Here is a 23,084-nt window from a genome sequence, read left to right as displayed (position 1 = left end):
TACAGACTTCTTAAAGAAAACCGTGAACACTGTCATAAAGAAACACAATCCTTTTGAACTTGTATACCCATAGATGTTGCCATATGCAAAGTGCATTTATAAGGTTCTATTTTTGTTTAAATCTCACCTTAATTACAAATTACCTAAATTACATCAAATGATTACATTTATAAACGTATATAATAAATCCAAAAGATGTAATTCCTTTTCATACCATAATGATGTGTGTGCATAAAGTGTTTGTAACAGTTTCTTACCCTTTCTGTAGAAGACAACATTGAGGAAGTCCTCTGCTTGCTTCTCAAGTTTGTTAATATTAGACTGCTCTTGCTTAAAGCTGTCTGCTTCTGATAATACTGGGTTGTTCAAACCAAAGTTTTCCTAAATGGAAGATAAAGAGACAAAGCAATTAAATCAGACAGGCAAAGCAAACGCACTTGAATGCACAAAGAATTTAAGAGAAGGGATGTCAATAGATTAAATAAAATCATGCTAAATGTAAAAATAGAGATGTTCGAGAAGTGTAAAACATTCTTTTTAACGCTATGGATCATCCTGTGCATTCAGTTTCTTTATTAAAAAAAAGATGTCGTCAAATGTTGATTGCATTAAAGCAATGATTAAATTAATGGGATTCAACTTTTTCTCATGCCTAATGTAAAGTAAAATGATTTGATGATTTTACAAGGTCAGGTTGAAAAGCTCAGGCTCAAATGTTTTGTCTTTTAAGGACAATATTATAAATGTAAAAAATTAGCGTTATTTGATAAACATTCAAACCCAACCCCAGTTGACTTTGATGAAAATTGAATAATTATGCAGTAAGATTTTATAAATGCATGTAGATTTTGGACTGTAGTTACAGTGGCGGTAACAGTGCATTAAATAACTGAGGTTAAAGATGTCTGAATATTTCAGACGGAAGATTCGATGATTTAATATTAGCGGTATTGGTATCACATGGGAAATTATGTGATGTTCTTCTAAAATGTTTTCAAATAATAGCTTCGACTAACAGTTGTATATGTATACATACACAGGGTCACAGGGTTTAATATTAGTTGTGTATATTTTGGTATAGGTTTTGAACAAGTTATGTTGAGCTGTGGTTAGTAAAAGAAATGTAACAATTCACCCATTTGACCCATTTGACCCATTTCCAAATGGGAAAAATTGTGGGAACCTATTCAGCATCTATTGAGTGTTTGATCGTGTTTCAAAATCTGTTGAATTTATTTAAGGTGCTACACTGTTGAAATCATTAATGCATTGTTTGCAAGCACACAACATGAAATGTATTACCTTCACTTTTTCATGTCTTAAGCAGCAAAAGAGACAATTTTCATTGAATGACCAATCTGACACTCCCTCTGGCTCACAATCTGCAAAAAAGTAGTGGGATTAAGGTGGTATCCATTTACAAGCAAACCGTACCTTCAGTAGTGCAACGCAAAACATGCTTTAATATCCCAATGAAACACATTTTTTTAAAAGTTGTATTTCGCTTTTTACTGCTGCTTTATGAAGTTTAACATGCTGAATATGAAAATCACATTATCATTTTTTAACCATCGGCGGTACTCACAATAACCCTAAAAAATATTTTAATATATTTATACATTTCTGTATTATTACTCGTACGCAGAAATGACAAGGTAGTGCCATAAAATTGAGCTCAAAACAGTATAACGTAACAGTTAAAAATATAAAATAAGTCGTCCAAAACTTCATAAGTGTACATTTGATTGTTTTTGTCTTTCTCTAGGACTAATACTGTCCTCACAAACCAAGTTCCAGATGTAGTCACCCATCATCGCTTCATCCCACAAATGGGATATGTACCCATTTTTAAATATGTACAAATTTGTAGCTTTTGTTTGTTCACAGTATACCTATGTATCGTAATTAAAGATGTATGCTCAAAATGTACTCATGCTAAATATACATTAAAACATTGATGCTACATAAAAATATATACTACAACAATAATTAGCAAGAACTATAAAAAGGTTGGGCGAAACAAATATTTGTAACACCGTACTCAGACGTTTATCTGTATTACATTTACATTTAGCAGACGCTTTTATCCAAAGCAACAATAAGCGATATGTCATATAGGTGCTGATACAAAGTTACTACTAGTTTCAACAAAAGCCAGAACAATACCTGTGGGGAGACAGAGTTAGTGTTTTTTTATTTGTCTGTCAAGTATTCACAGAAGATATGGGTTTTAGTTTTATTAATGTTGTGAGAGATGTGGTTGACCGGACCGAGTTGATTACAGGTAATATTCTGGCTACGAGTTGTTGTTATATTTCTCATATATTTTTTACATTGTATCCGTTTTCTGAAATCTCCCATTCTGTAATTTTAGAAGGTTGGAGGAGGGGCAAAACAATGAAGAGAGGACCCATCAAGAAAATCTCTGAAATGCATGTTTCCAAGCAACTGACACTCGTGGCAAAAGGTTTCTAATGTGGAATAATTGCTGGATGTGAAATATGCTCTACAATTCAAGTTGACATGACACTATAGTGTGTTATGTCTCTCTTTAATATTCAGCAACATGGCCTGTCCCACAAAGCACAACGATACTAAAAAAATCACACAACAGTCTTTTGAAATGAAATATCTTGATATCGATGTATCTGTGAAATAAGCAGAACTAATGTGTACCGATGGATGCGTAATTGTCAGTGACTATAGTCTTTAGTATCTTGGACATGCTTGTGTGGATTTTAGTGGATCAAATCTTGGTGGAACAATGCTGAAGATTGAATGGCAAAAACAGATGTGTTGCCATTATTTGACCTTTGAACATCCCAATTGTAAATGTTATCGCCAAATGAGATACGTGTGATCCTTTGGTCTACAGTGCAAGCTCTTTGTTTTCTCATTTTTAAGACTTGATTTTACATACCCAAAAAATAAAATGTAGCTTAATCTATTCATACCATTCCATATTTGTTGCTCAGTTACGTGTTTAAATTTAGTCAGCTTTACACATTTGAATGATTTAACTCTTGGTAGAGATAAAATCACATTCACCCATTGATCTGCTTTTTATTCCTGCTCAGTCACACGTCTTTTAAGAACCAAGCTCTAAGCTATTTTAAGAAATACAGTCCTCTACTTTTAATTTCCTTTCATTATTATTTTTAACCCTGTCAATTACACAATAACCCTTACGCTTTTGTTTTTATAGCTCAGTTGGTAGAGCATTACATTAGTAGTGCAAAGTTCACAGGTTCGATTCCCAGGGAACATACACACTGATAAAATGTATACCTTGAATGCACTGTAAGATAAAGGCATAAATGTATTTTGGCGGAAAACTGATTGAGGAGCTTCACATTTTTTGTTTTGTGTACAAAAGCTTTTAATATGTCTTTTCATTTCACACCTGGAGAAAATCACTCAACTCTTCTGTCAAGTATTCTGTCCTTGAGCTGTACAGTATATTAATGTGTTGTGTAGCGTCAAAAATGTTTGGAATCATGTCAATGTGAGGATAAAGTTCGTTTTAATTGCTTTAAATATACCAAGCTATAATAGTGCCAATTGTGGTTTTAATTTGATTCATCGAGCTCGGCCTTTATATTACGCTTAACTTCTTTTGGTCTCCTGACACGTCTTTTAAAATGAACTGAATACTGACCTTGAAAGAGGGTAAGATCTTTTACAAGTCCTGGTCCGAACAGCCCCTCCAAAATGCTTTCAAACCCTGTACAGAAGACAAAGGTACATTCTTATTAGTTATATGGAAGATCTCTGTAAGTAGAGAGTCACACTTCCACCCACACCCACACCCACTGCTTTCAGTTTTATAAACCGAATCAATGCCTTGCCCAATATAATACTGCCACTCAATTTAATTAACTGCAAATCCTGGATCAACGGCACAGTTACACGAATACACTGATGATTCCTTGAAATTGAAAGACAAAAGATAAGTGTTATGCCTTACAGTAGTGAGAAGAAACATTTCAGTCGACAAATATGGATAAGTTACGCTCTGCTTCAAAAGAAAGGATGATTTTCATTATCACATTTAACCTGTATTCATTTGTTCTGTTGAACACAAAAGAAGATATCTGAAAGAATGTCACTAACCAAACAGATCTCATTCACCATTTACTGCCAAAGTTGGGAAAATAAATACGATGGGAGTCAATCAGGGGATGAGATCTGTTTGGTTACTTACATTCTTTCAAATATCTTCCATTGTGTTCAGCAGAACAAAGAAATGTATACAGGTTTGGAATCTGAGAACATTTTCATTTTGGTGGGGGACTATCCCTTTAATATTTACACTTTGCACATGACATACCATAATGGCCATAAAGTTGCTGAAGCAACACCCTTCAATTTTGTTTTCATGAGACATGTGATCGCAAGTTTTTGTGGTTTAAGATTCTGCAGTTACAGATGCTAAAACACTAGGTCTTTCTTACTAGCGCGAGTCATTATTCATCAGCTGTTCGCACTGTACCGCCTTAAGCGTGCATTCCTAATTGTTGCTGGCTACAAAGAAAGCTTTGAAAAAAATAAAGGCACTTCAAACTGCTCCAATATGTTTGTTAAACGCCTCGTATCACTGCGAATATTGCATCGGTCTGTACGCTGTAGTAGATAATGATGCTATCCATAACCGGACACGGCGAGGCGCGACAAAGGACTTGCAGAACGCATTTGAACCCATTATAATTTTTGATTTTGCCCACACTGGATGCAGCGCGGCAGTCGCGTCCGGTGTAGACACGGTGTCAGTGATGATCACACAGAATGCGAAAACGCTTCTTATTAGAAAGATCAAAACTGCCTCCATATCCTGTTTCTTAGTAATAAGCTTATTATATTGATTTATAAGTTGTGCTGTAAGGCTTGATTTTGCGGAAAATGCCAGTTTGAAGTAATTGTACTTCGACCAACATTTTTTTTTTTTGTAGAGTTGTAGACATAAAACATTTAAAACTTTGAAGAAAGCAAACTTAAGTTGGGATTGCAGGGTCTTAAGGATTCAGTGTCGTCATACTGTGATGTGGTATTGAACGTCTTGTTATAATATTCCATACAAGAAGCGCTAATGTGCTGCAGGGGTGGCTGGAGAACTCTGTGGGATTTCAGAACAGACCAACTCATTCAAACCAACAAAACTTACATTCAGACCAGACTATCCTAAATCATGCATACATCTAGAGAGGATGAAAACACAACAGCACAAACAGGGTGGGGAAATCTACCATGAACAGTTTTATGAACGGGCTAATCAATCTGACACCAGGGAGGGTCGCATCAGCAGCTTTTTGTTTGAACTTCCTGGTGACCATTAATAGTCTATATATAGTGTAGTGCATGAATTAATAATTTACCCTCGCTGGGCAACAAGCACCCATGTCTCTAACCAGTAGATAAGATCGATATATTGCACCCAGTCGAGATGTCGGAGATTGTTGAAGGACACCGTTCTCAAGATATGTTTGGAGTGTGGTTCGTACACAAGCTAATTGTTCAATTTTAAATGTAAAAACTCTTTATTTGATAATAAGGTTGGTTTCTTTTGAAGAACATAAACGTGCTTTGCTTTTAAATCTGTCACTCAAATGAGTCTAAACACAATTAACTTATATCTCAAAAGTGATCCACATTAGAGAATTCGAACTCCAACCTCATGCTATGTTCTTCATGTTGGATTTTGTTTGTCTTTTTTTGCTTAAACTTTTCTTTAATTCACTAATTAATAGAAATAGATGGAAAATTAACGGAAAACAGAAGCAAACAGTCTGGAAAATCAGCAAGTTTGAACTAAATACAATTTTTTCGAGACACAGAAAATGTCTTTATCAAGTTTGATAAACCTCTAAATAATCTAAAACCACAACGCATTTAACAAGAAAGCGTGTTTACAGGTAATTACTTTTAATATATTAATAAGGTGTTTAACCTTTTAGTGTATACATAGACATGTTGGACACAGCCTGATTGAGAATAAAATCGGACATTATGTGAGAATGTGTGCTTATTGTTAAGTAATGGATTTAACATTCTGTAGTTGCTCTTAAAGCGGTCTTGTATTCAACAAAAGTGAAGGGATATGGAGTACGGAGCCCTGCGTCAAAATTAATTTAATTAATATTAATACGTTTGAACCAGCGTAACCGTGAAAACCGAAAAATGTGAAGGCCGTCCGTCATTTTGACGGATTACAATGAGGGCAATTGTAATTTCCCTTGTCGAGTTTGTAGCATCCAATAATTTCCTTTCATCAGAACGTGATCGTGAGTGGGCCTAGACGTGATTGCGAAGGGACAGGAAGGATCAGCGAAGACTAGCGGTGCGGAGCCAGGCGAATGTATAAACAAGGCATTAGATTAAGATGGCCCGCCAACGTCTAATTTGTTTCGCCATAGTTTAAAAACGAACTAAAAATATTTTTACTTTTCACAGCGATTTCTAAAGTTGTTTGAGGCGTTGTTTCTGGAACTGATTCTGCAAAGCATGCATCTGTGAGCATGGTCTCATACACACACATGCGCGTACAAACCAGTGGTGCGTGTTTACAGACTTTTTTCTTCAGAGAGCAAGAGCACCTTAATGTTGGATAAGCCTTAACTTTCAGTGAGTGGAAAAATGTCTATCTGCGTCTTCTCCGTTCAGTGAGCGGCAGAAGCAGCACATTCATGACCAAACAGCAGCTTAAAGTTACTTGTAAGTAAATTAATGAATGAATGATTTAAAAACAGCATTTACAAGCACCTTTCATTGTTACAGACTGGACATATGAACATAATAATTAACAATGACTAATTATTACAGACAAATGTTTATGTCCGTTAAAATGAAAGGCGCAACCTCTGGTTGAACAAATGTAATGCAGTTATTCTGGATTCACAATAGCTATAACACACTACTGTACTGCACTACTGCTTGTTTGTACTAATTGTGATATTAATAATCAAACTAAAATTAAAAAGAATTAAAAAATAGCAAATCCATATAAAGAAATAGGACCCCATAATAAAGGTTTTGCTGTCTATGTATTTCCTGACTTCTGTAACATTTTAAGGAACCGAGCACTGCCCAGAAGATCAATATCATCTTACATAAAAGGAAAAGGAAAAAAAGACCAGCTTTCTCTCTGGGGGAGAACAATACCTTCATTAAATCATTAAAATCTGCATATTAGAGACCGTGCACGCTGGCTTTCCCGTGGTTTATCTTAACCCTAAATTAAACCCTCCCCCAATCCTTAACATTTTTCATGCAGAGGGGGTAGAAAAAGGGTTGGGGGTTGTACTTCAGGGGAAATCTGTGTCAAATATAACCATCCCTATCTGGTATAGGGTCATTCCATGAGAGGGATAAAAAAGCCAGTAGCATGACCGCCTGGTTAAAAGCAACCAAAACAAGACACTGTGTCAAAACAAACTTGATTTTGAGTGCTCAAAAAAAAACACACTTACACCAACACACACAAACAGTAATCTATGTTAATTCTTAGGGATAGTTGCGGCAGCCAATAAATTTAAGTACGGAGATAAAGAATCCCATCATTCACCTGGCCAGCTCAATAGACACCCCAAAAAAAACTAAATATAATCCAAACTCGACCCCCCACTTCTTTAGCTCATCCATTGTTGTGTTTAAAGGAAGCGGTTCTCTGTGTTTCAACTGCATTTATCCAATTTCACTCCAAGCATGTTCAATTTGGGGAGGGGCAGAAGAAAGTGGGTCATTCGCCTTTGTTTGGTAGAGGAGTTAACCCAGTAAAAAAGCAACACTACTGCTCTGTCAGAGAGAGAAATCTTAATAAATAAAGAACTCCCATCGTGACCCTGAGGGGTATTCTTTAAGTTTATAAAAAAGCCGGGCATTGCAATGCCTGCCTTAAAATTTTCTGACAGTAAGCCGTCGGCTGAAATTCAGCGTTGCAAGGAGTCACGCTGAGCGGTTCAACCATTCTGTTGGGGCCAATGATTTATTCAGCTTGCCATGTGCCAAAAGCAGAACGTCTAATTAATTATCCAATTTAATTATCCAACAGATGATGATTAGGAATTCAATTGTAATGCAAAGACACAAGATCTGATTTGATATATAAAATAAGTTTAATGCAACTAAAAAAATTATAAAATGTATAGCTGAAAACTGAGAAATGTTGTTTTTGCTATTTTCATGAAAAATCTTATTCTTCTCACAAAAAACAGACAATATGTGAGAATGTGGGTCTTTTATTCAACAGTGATGGGATATGGAGTACGTATCCCTGGGGGACACCACTTAAAGCAATGTTTCACAGGCAAAACAAAAGTTTCCAATGTTTTACTCACCCTCAAGGCATCCTGACTGAATATGACTTTCTTCTTGAAGAATAATGCATGTCGGAGTTATAATACCACATATCATTTTACTTCCAAGCAGCAGAATGGGAGTGAATGGGCGTCGACTTTTTGAAGCTCCAAAAAGTACTTCCATCGATCAAAGATCTGCTTAACAAAAGTCTTTGATGTCTCCGTTGATGTCTAGCTTCCATTATCCCTAGACTGCGCGTGAACCAGAAGCTTGTTCTTCCGGCAAATGTCGCAGTATTTCCGGTGACGAATGCTGCATTTTTTGTTTTGTTCCAATAGTATGCTGCCGCCTCTGTGCAGGAGCTTTCGTCACCGTCATTTGCAGGAATAACAAGCCTCAGGTTCACGTGCAGCCGAGGGATAACAGCGCTATTAAAGCTGATGTTTAGTTCTGTCATTATGGAACTGCCTTAAACGCATCAAATGCATTGCTTCAGAATACCTTTAAGACCACAGAGCCGTGTCGAGCAGTTTTTTAAACGATGGATGCACTTTTTGGAGCTTCAAAAAGTCAACACCCATTCACTCCTTTTCTACTACTTTTAAGTAAAATGATACACTACGTGGTATTACAACTCCGGCTGCATTATTCTTGAAGAAGAAAGTCATATTCAGTCAGGATGCCTTGAGGGTGAGTAAAACGTGGGGACCTTTTGTTTTGCCTGTGAAATAACCCTTTAAAGTGATGTAAAAATTAACTTGGAAATGAATGCAGTAAACAAATTCAATGTAGTAATTTCTAATGTTTTGGATTCACAAATATAATACAGTATTGTATGGCTTTTTTGTATTAAACACTTCTGTTTTAAATAATCAAACTAGTTGCACATTTCCATGTAAAGAATTAGGACGCCATCCTGAAGGTTTTGTGACTTCTGTAACATTTTTATAACGCGTGTGTGTGTGTGTGTAAATAATATTTATAATATTTATGTTTTCACCAAATAATGCAGATTACATCAAATATAGAGTGAATTGATCTTAGAACAGTTTATTATTTCTTTCAATAGACATTTTACAACAAATTACATGAAACACTAACTCTAACTGGACACACATTGGGAGCTGGGTTAAAAGGTGCTGTCGAGAAGCTAATAAGCGACAATTACAAACATGAAAAGAAGCGTGAAGGCTTGATAATGTCCACCCTAATTTCTCCCAGAGAGGAAAGTGGAGTGACACATTTTTAAAGAAAAAATGGTGCTTGCCCATGCAAAACTCACCCCCAACAACACTGAAGTGTACAGGGAGGACATCATTATTCTGCTGCTACTGTGGTTTGTGGTGTTAGAGTTTTTGAGTGGCTGCAATGTGGTTGCTTACTGACCCGGGTCAAAAGAGCCCACAGAGCATTTATATTCTGGTCTTGGGTCAAGTCCCTCCTTCAGACTGAAAGATAATTTTTAAAGTTGAAATGGTAAATTGCAGTCTCTTAGAAAAGTAACAGCACAGTTTAACAAGCCACTCATTAATCTCCAATGGAGAAACAGTATGCGGCTTTTTTTATCCCCTTATTGTTAATTATGTGTAATAGTGATTACTGCATTCAATCTCCTCGAAATAAGGACATTTAAGAATTAGAATGAAGGCAAAATAAGCTTAAACAAATGTAGATACACATACAGTATACACACGATTATACAGATATACAGTAGCGTTTCACCTGTCATCTGTTTTAACTGCTTGATATAGTGGGACTCTGCCTCATGAAACTGCTCGTTTTATTTATTGCTTAAGACCGTCATGTTGCTTACAGAGTACAGATGTCGAGGTTGCCGATGGGACTACCTTAAAATTTTGACCGCTTCTACTGCTGCCATGAAATTCATCTTTGAGAAGTTTTGTACAGAAGGATGTCCGGGAAACACATTTGCATCTGTCTCTGTCGTACGCAGATGCATACTGAAGGAATTAGCAGCACACACATTACAAAAACTGTTGTGTGTCAATAGTATTAAGTTATCTATTATATGAACTTCACTGAAATATCCTGAAACATTTATGAATAACCTACGCTTTAATCCATGCATCCTGACAGATTCAATTCAATTCCAAATAAACTGTAAATACAAAGGCATTGCCTACTGTTGACCTTGCACCAAACATTTACAAAAAAAGAAGGCCGCTAAATAAGCAAACAGCATTTCTATAACATGCAGACAGCTTTTCTATTTTGGTCTTTTGTGGTGTTTTAATTGAAGGCAAAGTAAAAAATACAACATTGAGAGATTGTATCCCGTATTTTATCCTGTTAAGACGAATGGTAAAAATAATGAATTTATATTTCTATAGTCTTTATTACTCTAATATTTATTACTAACATACAACATGCCCCATGTAGTCAGAGTCAATCATATCACGTAATCGATACAATAATATTCTTAAAGACACACAATCACAAAGCTATCGGTTTCAATCACTTTGTATTGAAAATACGAAAAAAAATCGTTTGCAATATTGTGTCTGGAAGTGTGATATCGCGCACACGAAAGTGTTTGCTTTATTTTATCCCGTTAAAAATTGCAACCACCACAATAAATGCATTGTATACAGAGTGCAACATCACCTGTTAAAGATAAATAGCATATGCGAGTGTCATTTTGACTACTTTCACAACGCTCTCCATCCTCCTCCTTCATACACAGACACTCCTATCAAACTAATTAATTTGGAGTGCCGTGGAAAAAACTAATTACAAGGTCACGGGGTGCAGATATTTTCTTATTGAAGAGAGAATAGAAGAGGGAAGTTTGCAGCTCCAGACTCGACAAACATGTGCTTCCCAACCTCAGGGCGTAAAGGAGGGTCTGCACGTTGCTTAGAGACACCGGGTGAGATCGCTATACTTCTCTTAATTAGCCTTTCCTCCATCCTTTTGTCTCCCGCCGCCTGTCAGTCATTTCACCGACTATTTATAGCGTGTTTGCTTTGCGCTTGAAAAGTTGCTTTAAAAAACTATTATTACTTAATCAAAAGAACACAACTGCAGTTTCATTGATATTAATTTGAATGCACAAATCTTGTGTACAAGTTATTTTGTGCAAATCAACTCTTCATATTTCTAATCATCATATTGATGGTGTTATCTAGTCATACTTGCGTTTGCTGTCTTAACTGTTACATACAGTGCTGCCTTTTTATACAAAAAAAGCAAAAAGCTGCACTCATTTACATATTTCCTGTTTATGAAATAGTACTTCAATGTAACTTTTAGTGAATCATGCAGCACAAATGTCCGTCTGGCCAACAAACTATGCAAATATTAACAGACAAACTACATCCAATTTCATATGGCCAGGCAGTCTGTAACAGTGACAGTTTTGGAACCGAAATTTAGTTTGGTCGGTTGAATGTGCTTCTAATTCCTGCCGGTCGCTGCACAGATAGACCAAGAGAAACCACAACTCACGGGGCTGTACCGGCAACATTTTATCTATGTTTTACCTGAATAAGTCTGTAAACACTACTATAGACGCCCTACGTGCATAACAGTGCGCAAAACGCTCCCTGCCGACTGAAAACTATTCAAAATCTAACAGCAATAATCGCTTTTTACTTAAACGGTCCCTTACACTAGTTTGTGCGCGTGGCGTGCCTGTGTGTGTGTGTACAAGCGTCCTTGCATGCATGTTTGTTTGTAACTAAGTGGGTCCGGAACGAATTCCCTCCCGGTCCGGAGTCCAGAATTTGGGAAGGGCTGGGATTGGGAAATTAAACTTGATTTGTAAAATATCAGGTATCAGAGCAGAGCATTATACTGTAGATTGCTGATATTCGGAAAGCAGGGGGGACAATGGTTAATATAACATGAAAAAAAGATTGTTAAGAAAAAAGATATGTATAATTTATTCATATCAATGTCGGCCAAATCCAAATCTCTGGATCTCAGAGTGGTCAAATATTGGCCGATTTATACATCAATGTATCACAAATCAAGTTGCATGTCCGTTATATAATTATTATTTACAGCTGTGTTTAAAGCTCGAAAAGAACTTGCAAAAAACAAGTTTCCAAAGTTAGACAACCTATCCCTTTGGTCTCATATGAATTAATAAAACACCAGTCTGACATTAAACTTAGTGCAAAAACAAGGCTCAGAAAAGGTATTTTAGGAGATGGGGTCATCTAGTAAGCAGATCATAAAGATTAGCACTTAAATCTTATCTTTAAAGAGGACATAAAAGCAGACTTTGATTTCATCCGGATCCATTTTCCTACAACCTGAAATATTAAGCTTTTCCAACCAAAAGAAAATTGCATAAAAGTACATCATAAAGAAACCGTAAGAAATAAAGCGATTTATTTATAAAGTATAACAGGCTAAAAATCACATTACTTTTTTTACTATTGACGGTACTCACAAAAAAACTTAAGTGTTTTCACACATTTCTACATTTCTATACTGTCGTCACAAACCAAGTTCCAGACATAGTCACCCATTATTGCTTCATCCCACCTTCCCTGTGCTAAAGACATTTCTATAATTATTGTGACTAGGGTGTATAAGATATTTTTTTTCATAATGTTATATTCTCCCCACTTCAAATTGTTTTACTTTAATGAAATGTTGGAATACTGTAGATTTTTTAAGCTAAAAGATTGAAAGGAGGAACAATGCAGATTTATTCTTACAGCCTTCATTGCTCATACTTACCAAAGGTGCAAATAATAGTGGAGGGCACTATATGTATATATGCATGTATGTCTATAGAGTATATGTATGTATGTATTTGTTTCTAAATATCAAATAAATATGCAGAGTGCACACTTTTATGGGCACACAAACTTTTATCCTAGATGCAATTAATCGCGATTATTCGTTAAACTTCACGCTTCATTAACACAACGGTACTTGCAATGGGGAACTAGAAGAACCGGAGAAACAGTGGTATCGGGGCCCCTCTCGACCTAGATTATCTTTGAACTGGAGAGGTTTTCTGTAGCTCAACTTTTACTAGGTCATGGGATCCATTCCCAGGGAAAGCACATACTGTACTGATAAAATATATGCACTCCAAGTCGCTTTGGATAAAACATCTGCCAAATACATAAATGTAATGTAAATGTTGGGAAACTTGAAACATTCATCTGTACTATAAAGGATCAGCCAATCAAATGACACATCAGGATGTTGGCATTCCACGACGGGACCTTTAAGGTCACCAAGCCCCAACTGCTGGGATGGCACATTTTGTACTTGCATCACTCGTCTGAAAGACTATCGACGACGAAAGGCAATTTTTAAGCTTTTGATGGTGGTGATTAGTGTGAAAAGCGATGTTTACTTGGTCATTAAGTACCAAATGTACAGCATTAAGTTAAAGTACTTCTCTGGATTTCAGTCTGCTGTAAAGGTTATTAATGGATCATGCGTTCCAAAAAACATCATACAGTGGAGGCATCCAAACTTGTTTTTACCATTCTTTATCATTTTGAAGAACGATTTGATCAATATACGACATACTCTGAAAGGTGCTCTGCATCCGTGAGTCACCAAATGGCTTATTTTCAGCATTGGCACATGTCAAAGTGATGTGGTGGGCTCCAAGCAAACCCACATAACATCTGTAGTTCATTTAGTAAAATATCTTTGAATGAAAGATTTGTTTAAAAGCAAAGAGACCCAGCAAACAGATAATGAAAGGCCTTTAAAAAAAAGCTTCGGCCTTGTGTAATCATGTTTGTTATTGTTTGAGCAATTCACATTCAGCATAGATTAATACAGTTCAATCTAGCTGATTCTAAAACCTTATAGTATTTTTGAAGGGCATTTTATCATGGAACGCTATGCAACTCTTTGGCTTTGATTCCTTACAGATACACATCTCAGTGTTTTCCCCTAGGTTTACGGTTTTGCGGACGGTTTCTCTATATTTTCTTTGCGGCGGAGGTCCGGACAATACTTTCTAAAATAAATCATATTTAATCAATTGAGCACAGTCGAATATGTACATAAAAATATATATTATATTCTGGTACCCACAGTATGTATGAAACATAGAAAGGCCTAGTAATGTTTTGTAGGGTCTGGTGCCAAAGCAAAGTCCTAGTGGCCGATTTTAACAATAAAAAAAACTACTGACAACAAAATGTAACCACTGAAATGAATTTATCACGAGCAGAAGTACTTACAAAGTTACTAACAAGTAGCCTTTCCATGCCATTCATACTAGAACTGCTTCTAAATAAGCTCTGATTAAAACATGATTCATTATGAAATGCTCTTAACATGCTTAATATTAATGCTATTAATATTATTATTCTCACATGCTCAATGTAGATAAAAGACGTTATGGTTTATAATCTGTCACAAACCTATATAGCAAACAGACTGGCTGACTGACAGCTAAAACTACTTTTTCACTGCTGCATTTTCATTTATTAAGCGTTACGGTAACCCTAAGGTAATGGTATGAGAAACACTGCATTTAATGCACTTTGGTTCTCACGAGTATGACATCAAATGACGAAGACCCACTGATGCACTGAAACGACCATTAGAATAAATTAACAGAAGTGAAAAAACATATAGAGCATTGTTTAAGTTTAAATCAAAGATGGTTTTACAACCTACAAGCTTTGCGTGCTCAAACATGTCATGGAACGAGAATATGGAATGTAATGAATCTATGAAAATGTTATTCAAAAATGCATTTATGAATTAAGTCATCTTTGGGGATGAAATGATCTCACATGCCGTTCTTTTTAGCTGGACAAATTACATTTTCTGAGAAGACAGTGGTTAAGGTAAAATGCCCACACTGAAAAAACAACCAGTAGTATAAGTGCACTTAAAAAAACTGTGCAAAAACTTGTCAAAAAATAATTACAAAATGTACTTGAATTGTGTGCAAAAAAATAGTAAATGTACTTAACACTTAAGGAAATAAATTATTTTACTTTTTTAAACTGTGTGTACTGTTACTTTTTGCACACATTTTATTAAGTAAATTTACTTAAATTCTAGTTGTATTTCAGAGTGCAGTTGTTTTTAAGTCAGTTCAATATAATTTGTTTAATTGGCTCATAAAACTTATTTGATTTAACTTAAAAACTTGTTAAAGAGCATCATACATTTTTTGTTATTTCATGATGTGTGTGTGTGTAAAAAAATTAAGTAAATTTACACAAATAATTGTTTCATTGCACATGTGTAGATATACAAGTTTTTTGTATAAAATGACCTTAATTAACCGTGTCTGAACAATAAAGTTAGCTCAGAAATGACATGGCCACTCCAAATCATTAACATAACCAATATAAGGCACAAATAGAAAAAGGATTGTGGGTAATTTTGCACAAATAATTCCCGCACACATTATTCTCTATAACAAATGAAGATGTAGTAAATGAATCACCACATTTATATATCGCAAAAATACTTTCTTTCAGATTGTAATTAATCCTCTCTTTCCGTGCGTTCAGTGTGCACTCACAGTGGGCTGCGTGCAAAGAAGGTGCAAGTCTCACGTAATTCTAAAGTTGGACTGCTGCATAATGCTGTCAAAAGATGTAGAGCGCTACATTGACACGCAAATAGCCTCACGCCGTTTCTGTATAAAACAAAACTGCGAGAGAACAATTTAAAAGTGTTCAATATTAACAAAACACACGCCGCTGGAGAGATACAAAAAGCCGTTCGCTGTTAATACGACACCTTTGACAAGAAACACGATGAAGGCGTTAGCAGCTGTTAAAGGTGAAGAGTGATAAAACTACTTAAAACAGACTTCATAAACATCACCTTACAGCGTTATACTATAATCCTTCTGTAATATGGACGTTTCAGACTGCACGTTTACACATTTGTACTTATTCTTCTTTGTGGTAATCTCACTTTTATCAAAAATAGACAAAGTAGTTATGACTGGCAAATGTTCAAAAATGAAAAGAGGGTCTAATATGGCTTGTTTTGAGGAGGGTGGGGAAAGACCTTTTCTTTTTAAAATGTGTTTAAACCATATGATTTCAAAGAAAAACACAAAAGAAATTCAATTGAGTTTAGTAGCTAGGGATACACAGATGTATGGGGGATTTATTAACTTGTGGAAAGACATAAAAAACTGCTCTATTTTAGGCCTTGTGTAATAATTCAAAAACACAAAAGATTGATCTTTCTGCTTACATTTTTCTATTATCTCTATGGTACAATACAGGCGATGTGATACTATTCACCACGTACAAGCACTCTCTCCCACAAGATAAGCTTTTCAATGAATTCTATAGGTCTCGCCACTGAGAAACCAACAAACTCAAAAAGATTACAAGAAGTTTAAAGACTGGTTGCAGAAGGCAGAATTAACATAAAGTTATTATCCCACATGAGAGTTCTTGTGCCATACAAAAAAATGTCTGGCGAAAAAGCAAATATGTGCCAAGGAACAACCACACAAATGTCCTATTTTAAGCACATCTCTATAGCTTTGTGTTTGACTAATAAATCGCACAAAACAACAAACAGTCGTTGCATGGGCTGAACCCTAAAAAAGTGCCTCCACTTCATATTTCTTTCAGCCAAAATACATTAACATAGACTATATTGCTTTTAATAAAATGTTGGCTTTATGAGAGGTTGAAAAACATTGACAAAAAGTAATAAATCTACTAAACAGATAACAAGTGTTACAAGGTACCGTATGGAAAATCCCTTCAACATTTGTTGTTTAAAACAAAATATTTCAATTAAAAGGACAAAATAGTTTGCTGATAATTGAGAGTTCTGCAAATAATAAAACCGCTTCGTTTGACTTTTTAATAAGTGGCAGCTACTTAACAACGGCGCCATATATCAGGACTGGCTATTAATCCTCATTTAACAGCACAAAGACCCTAAAGACAATAATCATCAGATCATATGCGTATAAAATCATTTCCAGTGGAGATGCAGCTATGTAATTGATATGAGATTTCAGCTGGCTAAAGGGCCGTTCTTCTTATCATGTGATTTTCACATGGATTCTTGCTCTTCACTGAAACAAAAGGAATAATTCACATGCACATCAACAGAGATGTTGGGGAAGTGATGAAACTACACATACAGCTGATATGATGAACCAAACCGACACATTAATATTACAGTATACTGAAAGGATTTTTCATGTGTGGGCAAAAATATTACTATTGTATCTTAAACATTTTTTTTTACCAGAATCCAGAAAAAAATGAAACGGCATGTAAAGTGCTACACAGAAAGCAACTAAATGATTTTAATGGTTCGATGTATTGAAATGACATTCAAAATGTTAATGACCAAACGGTTTTCTGCAAGTTAAATGTGTTTATTACAAAAAGCAAACTATAAACATTACAAAACAAATGTATGAACAGACATATGTTACTGTGCACAGCATAAAGCTTTCATTTCACAAAATATAATATTTGAGGAAAATAGTATGGAAACCACTTTTTCTTCTGTACTACAAAACATCAGGATTCCAAATTTTCCTTAAACATTTGTAGCTGCACAACAAAAATATTTCATTAAAGACCCAAAATCCCTGCACATGCAGCTTTCAGGGAATCCCACGTTGAGCACATAATCTAAACTCATATGGGACACTGTAAATGTTCCAGGGGGTTTAATGGCAAACAAGTTGCAGTGTGTCACATGAGAGGAAGACTAAAAGAAGTGAAACCATAAGGCAGATTTTAACACATTTGGATTTGTTTAGCTAAAGCACTTTATATGGAGAGAAAAATGGTGTTATCGCAGTTCCCGTTACCATATATCTGCAAAGAACAACTACCTAAGGTTATTACACAAGACGTCTGCTACTAATGTTTTTCTTTTGAAAAGCACAGATCCCTTTTTTTGTGTATATTGAATGGCAATTCAGTTCTTTAAAAATGTTCTCAAAAAGTGAAACATCTCAGAAAGAGGAAAAACAAAAGAAATGGTTGCGGGGGCAGTGGACAAATGTACTCTATCGATATTTTTCCGGCATGAAATTTGTTATTAATGTGACAATTATCATCTTTAAGAGCACATCTGTAAAACTGTATGAAGGTCAATGAGCAAATCATTTCTATTACATAAAATTCCTAAACCAGAACGAACAATAAATATAACCGCACAAAGCCCACAAGTCCCGAGCAAATGAAAGAAGACCAATCCAATAAAAAAACATGTTGTTTTACAATAACACATTAAGAAAAAAGATATTAATAAAACATTGAATAAAATATTGTTTTCTGCTGATTCCTACTTCTACTATGTTCGCGACCACAAAAATACTAAACAGAATTCACATGAAATGAGAAATCCAATGTTAAAGTCAGAACTGGGATAAGCTAGAAATTTAATTTGACAGAATGGGAATTCCTGGGGCTTTAATACGAGACCATGACAGACTTCCCAGATGTCAGAATATTTAGGCACAGAAGTCTGATATATTAAAATCTTGACGTTTAGAAAGGTTGTGTCAGTGCTAGTCTAGTGCTATTGCTTTAAAGTGGTTTATATGTTTTATATAGACGGCTTATGTAAATGTACTGGAAAGCTTGTATTAGGCATTCAGGAAGAATCAATAGGTTTTTGTGTCATTGGTGAAAAGCACAAATTAAGTTGCTTGGTGGTGCAGAGGCGCTGTAAGACATATGACACTATTATTAATAAACTTCTATACAGAAATGTACTGTATCTCAGTGAATTGTTTAATATTTAATGTCAAATAAAGAGTAAATGCATTACATAGGTACAGCGATTAGATGCATCTATATCAAATACTAATGCAAGCTATATTCCTGTAAATCATGGGTACGATTCCCAGGGATTATACATGTAAAAAACACCAGATACTGCCTAGTCAATTTACAAGTTGTGTGTATTTTGAATTAACTGTAAATCACTTGGAGAAAAGTGTCTGCCAAATGCGTGGAAGCAAATGTAAAATGTAGATATTTCATTATTCGAATGCTTGATCATTTTACATTAAATCTTTAGATTTTTCCCCCTTACACAACTTTTCAACTAAGATACAAATTCTGTCATTTTTCATGTATTTATAATTTGTCACAGTGGTCAAAAAGGATGCATCTTGAATTGACGCAGCCTACATGCCAATTAAACCTGCTGGAAACTGTCGTCAAATAGGTGCAGTCGCTTCTTTAACAAGCTCTTCACTTGGGGGTGGATGTTCAAGAGCATATAAGAAACATTTTAAAGTCACTCCTAATACACGGCGAAACATTCTGAAACCGCAAGACGCAATGTGCAATTACAAACCAATCATAATTTCAAGAACAACTGTGGAACTTGTAAAAAGACTAGGACATCTAGTCCGGGCAGTACTGAGATGTATAAAATGTGTTAAATGTCAAAGGAATATCCAAAACAGCCCTATATATTTAAGTGAGAGGTTTCAAGGGACATAATTGGCCATTAGATTGTTGCTGATATGTGATGAAAGGGGGAAAATGAAGGATGCATAAGGAAGCGTTCGATGAGAGAGGGGGAGGCAGATGACGACTAGAGACAGAAATAAAAAGTGACATTTTTCCTGATGGTAATGGTTCACACAGCAAGCAGCTCTGACCTTCAGTTTTGTTTGAATTTGTGACTCTCTCATGCATGACACCAAATGTGCGGTGACAAACCCACACAGAGAGAAATGAAAAGGAAAGCCAAACTATCTGACCCATCTGGTCCATATGTCAGAGCTATTCGCGTGGGTACAAACAATTAGACAACACATTTACAAAAAACAAAATTCACTAAAAAACAATGAAAACTCCCCACGATTAATCATTGAACAAGAGTAAAAATTCACACGCATCAAGTTAAATGTTATGTGGTTAAAAGCTTGAAGAAAGAACAAGAGAAATTATACGGGCCTACTTTACAGTTATAAAGTATAGCAATGTCGTTCATTATCAGACCATAAGCTGCAAATAAAAAGGAAAATATCACAATATTTGTTTGACTTCCAAAATTTGGAATGAAACAAACTGGTTTGCAGACAAAGATATAATTCTTGTTTCGAAGCGTTGCAAGGGCGCTGGCACGCAGAAGAGCACCGGGTTCAGATTTTGGACCATTGACCCTTGAAAAGTTTGAGGAAATGATTTATGACGGTTTCTTAAGTTATCAACAAAGCACAAACCGAAATCTTGTCTTGACAGTGTAAATCAACTTTAAAATACTTCTAGGTTTGAAAAATAAGTGAATGGCGGCTTCACAACTTCATCCAAAGCTTAGCTGTCAATATACTGCAGTTTACTATTGACAGACCAACCCCAATTGTTAAGCATGTTTCCTCAACACACACAATACGAATGAATCTATTCTAATGGAAAATGAAAGGATGTCTGAGCAGACTGGATACAAGACACAAGAAAGAAATTCAATACGCCTCTACACAGATTAGACGTACATTTTATTTTCTAACTTTTCCAGGACGTTCCCTCGTCACTTGTGATTTCAAATGCACACAAATATAATATTTTATATACACACAGACAGCAATTTCTTCTAACATAAAACGTTCATATATAACTGTTTAAAACGTCTTAACTAATGATTTCATTGATGTGATGACAAACACTATTTTTTAATCTCAATTGTTTTACCCAACACCGGCTCAATGCCTTGTTACTTCCTAAAACTGCCCATTGATACAGATGTAAGCACCTTTTTTATAGCAAGAGGGATTACTAAATTCAAAGGCACCTGTCATGTCAAACAACATAAACAAAGCTTTCATAGTAAAGGTAAATGTAAGCGTAGAAGACAGGATCGACAGCATTAAAATAGCTTGATGTGTTATTCAAACAGAGGTATGGGTAAAAGCTTTTGGGTCCCTGCTGATTCACACATTTATGCCATAAATCGCATATCTTAATTCAGCATTAGACGGACGTTATATTGTTGTGGTCAACATAGAAAGTGACCAACCTTTAGCCTACACAAAATCTGCAGTTAACAGATGCCAAAAACGCCAAGGGTTTGCTGTCTGACATTTAAAGGGAGATTAAGACAAATCTCGGGTTGAAAACTAGGAAACCTCGAGGTTAAGACTCGATAATCTCCCAATAACATCAGATACGGCGATTTAAAGGGATTAAAGAAAGCTAATGAAACATCGGATGTAACGGGGGAGGGGCAAGAAAGCGACCGATTTTTGGACGATTTTTGGAAATCCCAAACTATCAAATAACGAAATGAAACGACACTCGCGTGCCCTTTAAAGCGAATTCAACACGCACTATTTCGTTATTTTCTTGCTACATTTACGTAAAGTCCTTAAACAGGTTTGACCCACTCAAAGCGAGCGATCGATTAACGCAAAAAGGAAATTATACGGACTGAAATATCAGCGTATACATTCGTCAAAAGCTTGCAAATGTTATATTGGACAGTAATTCGCGTAAGCGACACAAGATGCTGAGGCCGCGAGCACAACTAGCCAATATGCGCAGTGTCATTTTCTTTGTCAACCCCCACCTTCCCCTAAAATACAAAATAATTTTCTGACATTTCCCCATTGCAGCAATGCGCGCTCCCCCAGCGCCGATCATTTGAGGGGAGGGAACGCGCACAGTAGCACATCAGCATGACAGCGGGGCGGTGACGCGCACAGCCCTCCCCCAACCCCAAATAATACAGTAGCCTACAATAAAACAGGGAGCGCGCACACTGGCAAAACGGGCGCGTTTGATTGGTCCGCGGACAATTCCCTCTGTACACGTAACACGCCCTGCTTACAATAAATAAACATTGCCCAAAATTTCCTTAAAAAATTTAACTTAAGGAAACGACGTCAGGCAAATAAACCGGTTATTACACAATGACGTTAAAACCTAGATGCGCACTTCGTACGCAGTGTTTGTCTAAATAACGGCCGCGCAACTAAACTCATAACCGCAATATTTGCTAAGGTCCAGCGGGCGCGAGCGGCTACAGGAAAAATCGTTGCGAGACAAAAAAGCCGCTTCGCTCGCCGTCAAAGGCGACGGGTTTACGGCAGTTCCCCTACGCCAAATGTATCCAAGCAACCTTTGGATCTGTACCGGACCATTATGCATGTTAGGTTAAACGAGCTTACCTACACAGTGAATGAGTTTATGCCGCCACGAGTCAAGTTCCTGCCGAAAGCCGCGCCTCTCGATCGTGCATTGCTGCCTTCTGCACAGACTCGCCATTTTCTATCGGCCCCTCCCGCGGGCGCGCACCTTCTGCTGGGAGCTTCCCATCGTCCGACGTCATCAGCACTCAGCCCCTCTCTGTGGGTGGGGCGCGGGTGTGGGGGGCTTCGCTGCAGCAGCAGCACGTCCCTCCCATATCCAAATATTATTCAGCCTATCGTACCAAATAGCGTATCACTGTGCAAAGGACTCCACGGTCATGTCGTTCCTGTCATTCATTTCATTAAAAACTCAAAATGACGAAGATTAAACATTAGCATACGATTCACAATTATACAGAACAAACTCTATTGATTATGATCAGGTGAAATTATTGTCATATTGTAATTTGATTTTATTATAACAGATCATTAGATTTATGACCTGAAAACCTATATGATTGTTAACATTATTTATGTAAAGTAGTAATATAATTAGGATATTATCACAGAAGTTACACCCTATAGCAGTATTGTGTGATTTAATCTGCATTAGTCTTTCATTTGTTTATTTATTTATGTATAGCCTCGTGTTACTTTAAAATTAGTCAATCAAAAATTAAATTGACCATTGTGCTTTACAATACCAGATTTACAAAAAGTAGCCCAAAAC

At 36.1% G+C, this 23,084-nt stretch overlaps 1 protein-coding gene across 2 annotated transcripts in view; it reads right to left on the bottom strand.

Moving 5' to 3' along the window:
* The window catches only part of lcor (ligand dependent nuclear receptor corepressor), a 28,760-nt gene extending 6,246 nt beyond the window's left edge, over positions 1 to 22,514 (bottom strand). Inside the window, exons 1-4 of one of the 2 annotated variants that reach the window (XM_079471838.1) lie at positions 22,394 to 22,514; positions 3,659 to 3,724; positions 1,303 to 1,382; positions 258 to 381 (exon numbers count right to left, since the gene is read on the bottom strand). In XM_079471838.1, coding sequence (XP_079327964.1) covers positions 258 to 381; positions 1,303 to 1,382; positions 3,659 to 3,724; positions 22,394 to 22,490 — 367 coding nt within the window. In that variant the 5' untranslated portion in view covers positions 22,491 to 22,514. The remainder of the gene's footprint in view (positions 1 to 257; positions 382 to 1,302; positions 1,383 to 3,658; positions 3,725 to 22,393) is intronic. The other variant, XM_079471837.1, reaches the window with a different exon arrangement.
* Between the last annotated feature and the right edge of the window lie 570 nt (positions 22,515 to 23,084).

The sequence above is a fragment of the Barbatula barbatula genome (assembly GCF_947034865.1).
Source record: "Barbatula barbatula genome assembly, chromosome: 13".
In the NCBI taxonomy this organism is placed as follows: Eukaryota; Metazoa; Chordata; class Actinopteri; order Cypriniformes; family Nemacheilidae; genus Barbatula; species Barbatula barbatula.
The sequence above is the reverse complement of the archived record's forward strand: the minus strand, read 5'-3'. Positions and strand labels throughout refer to the sequence as shown.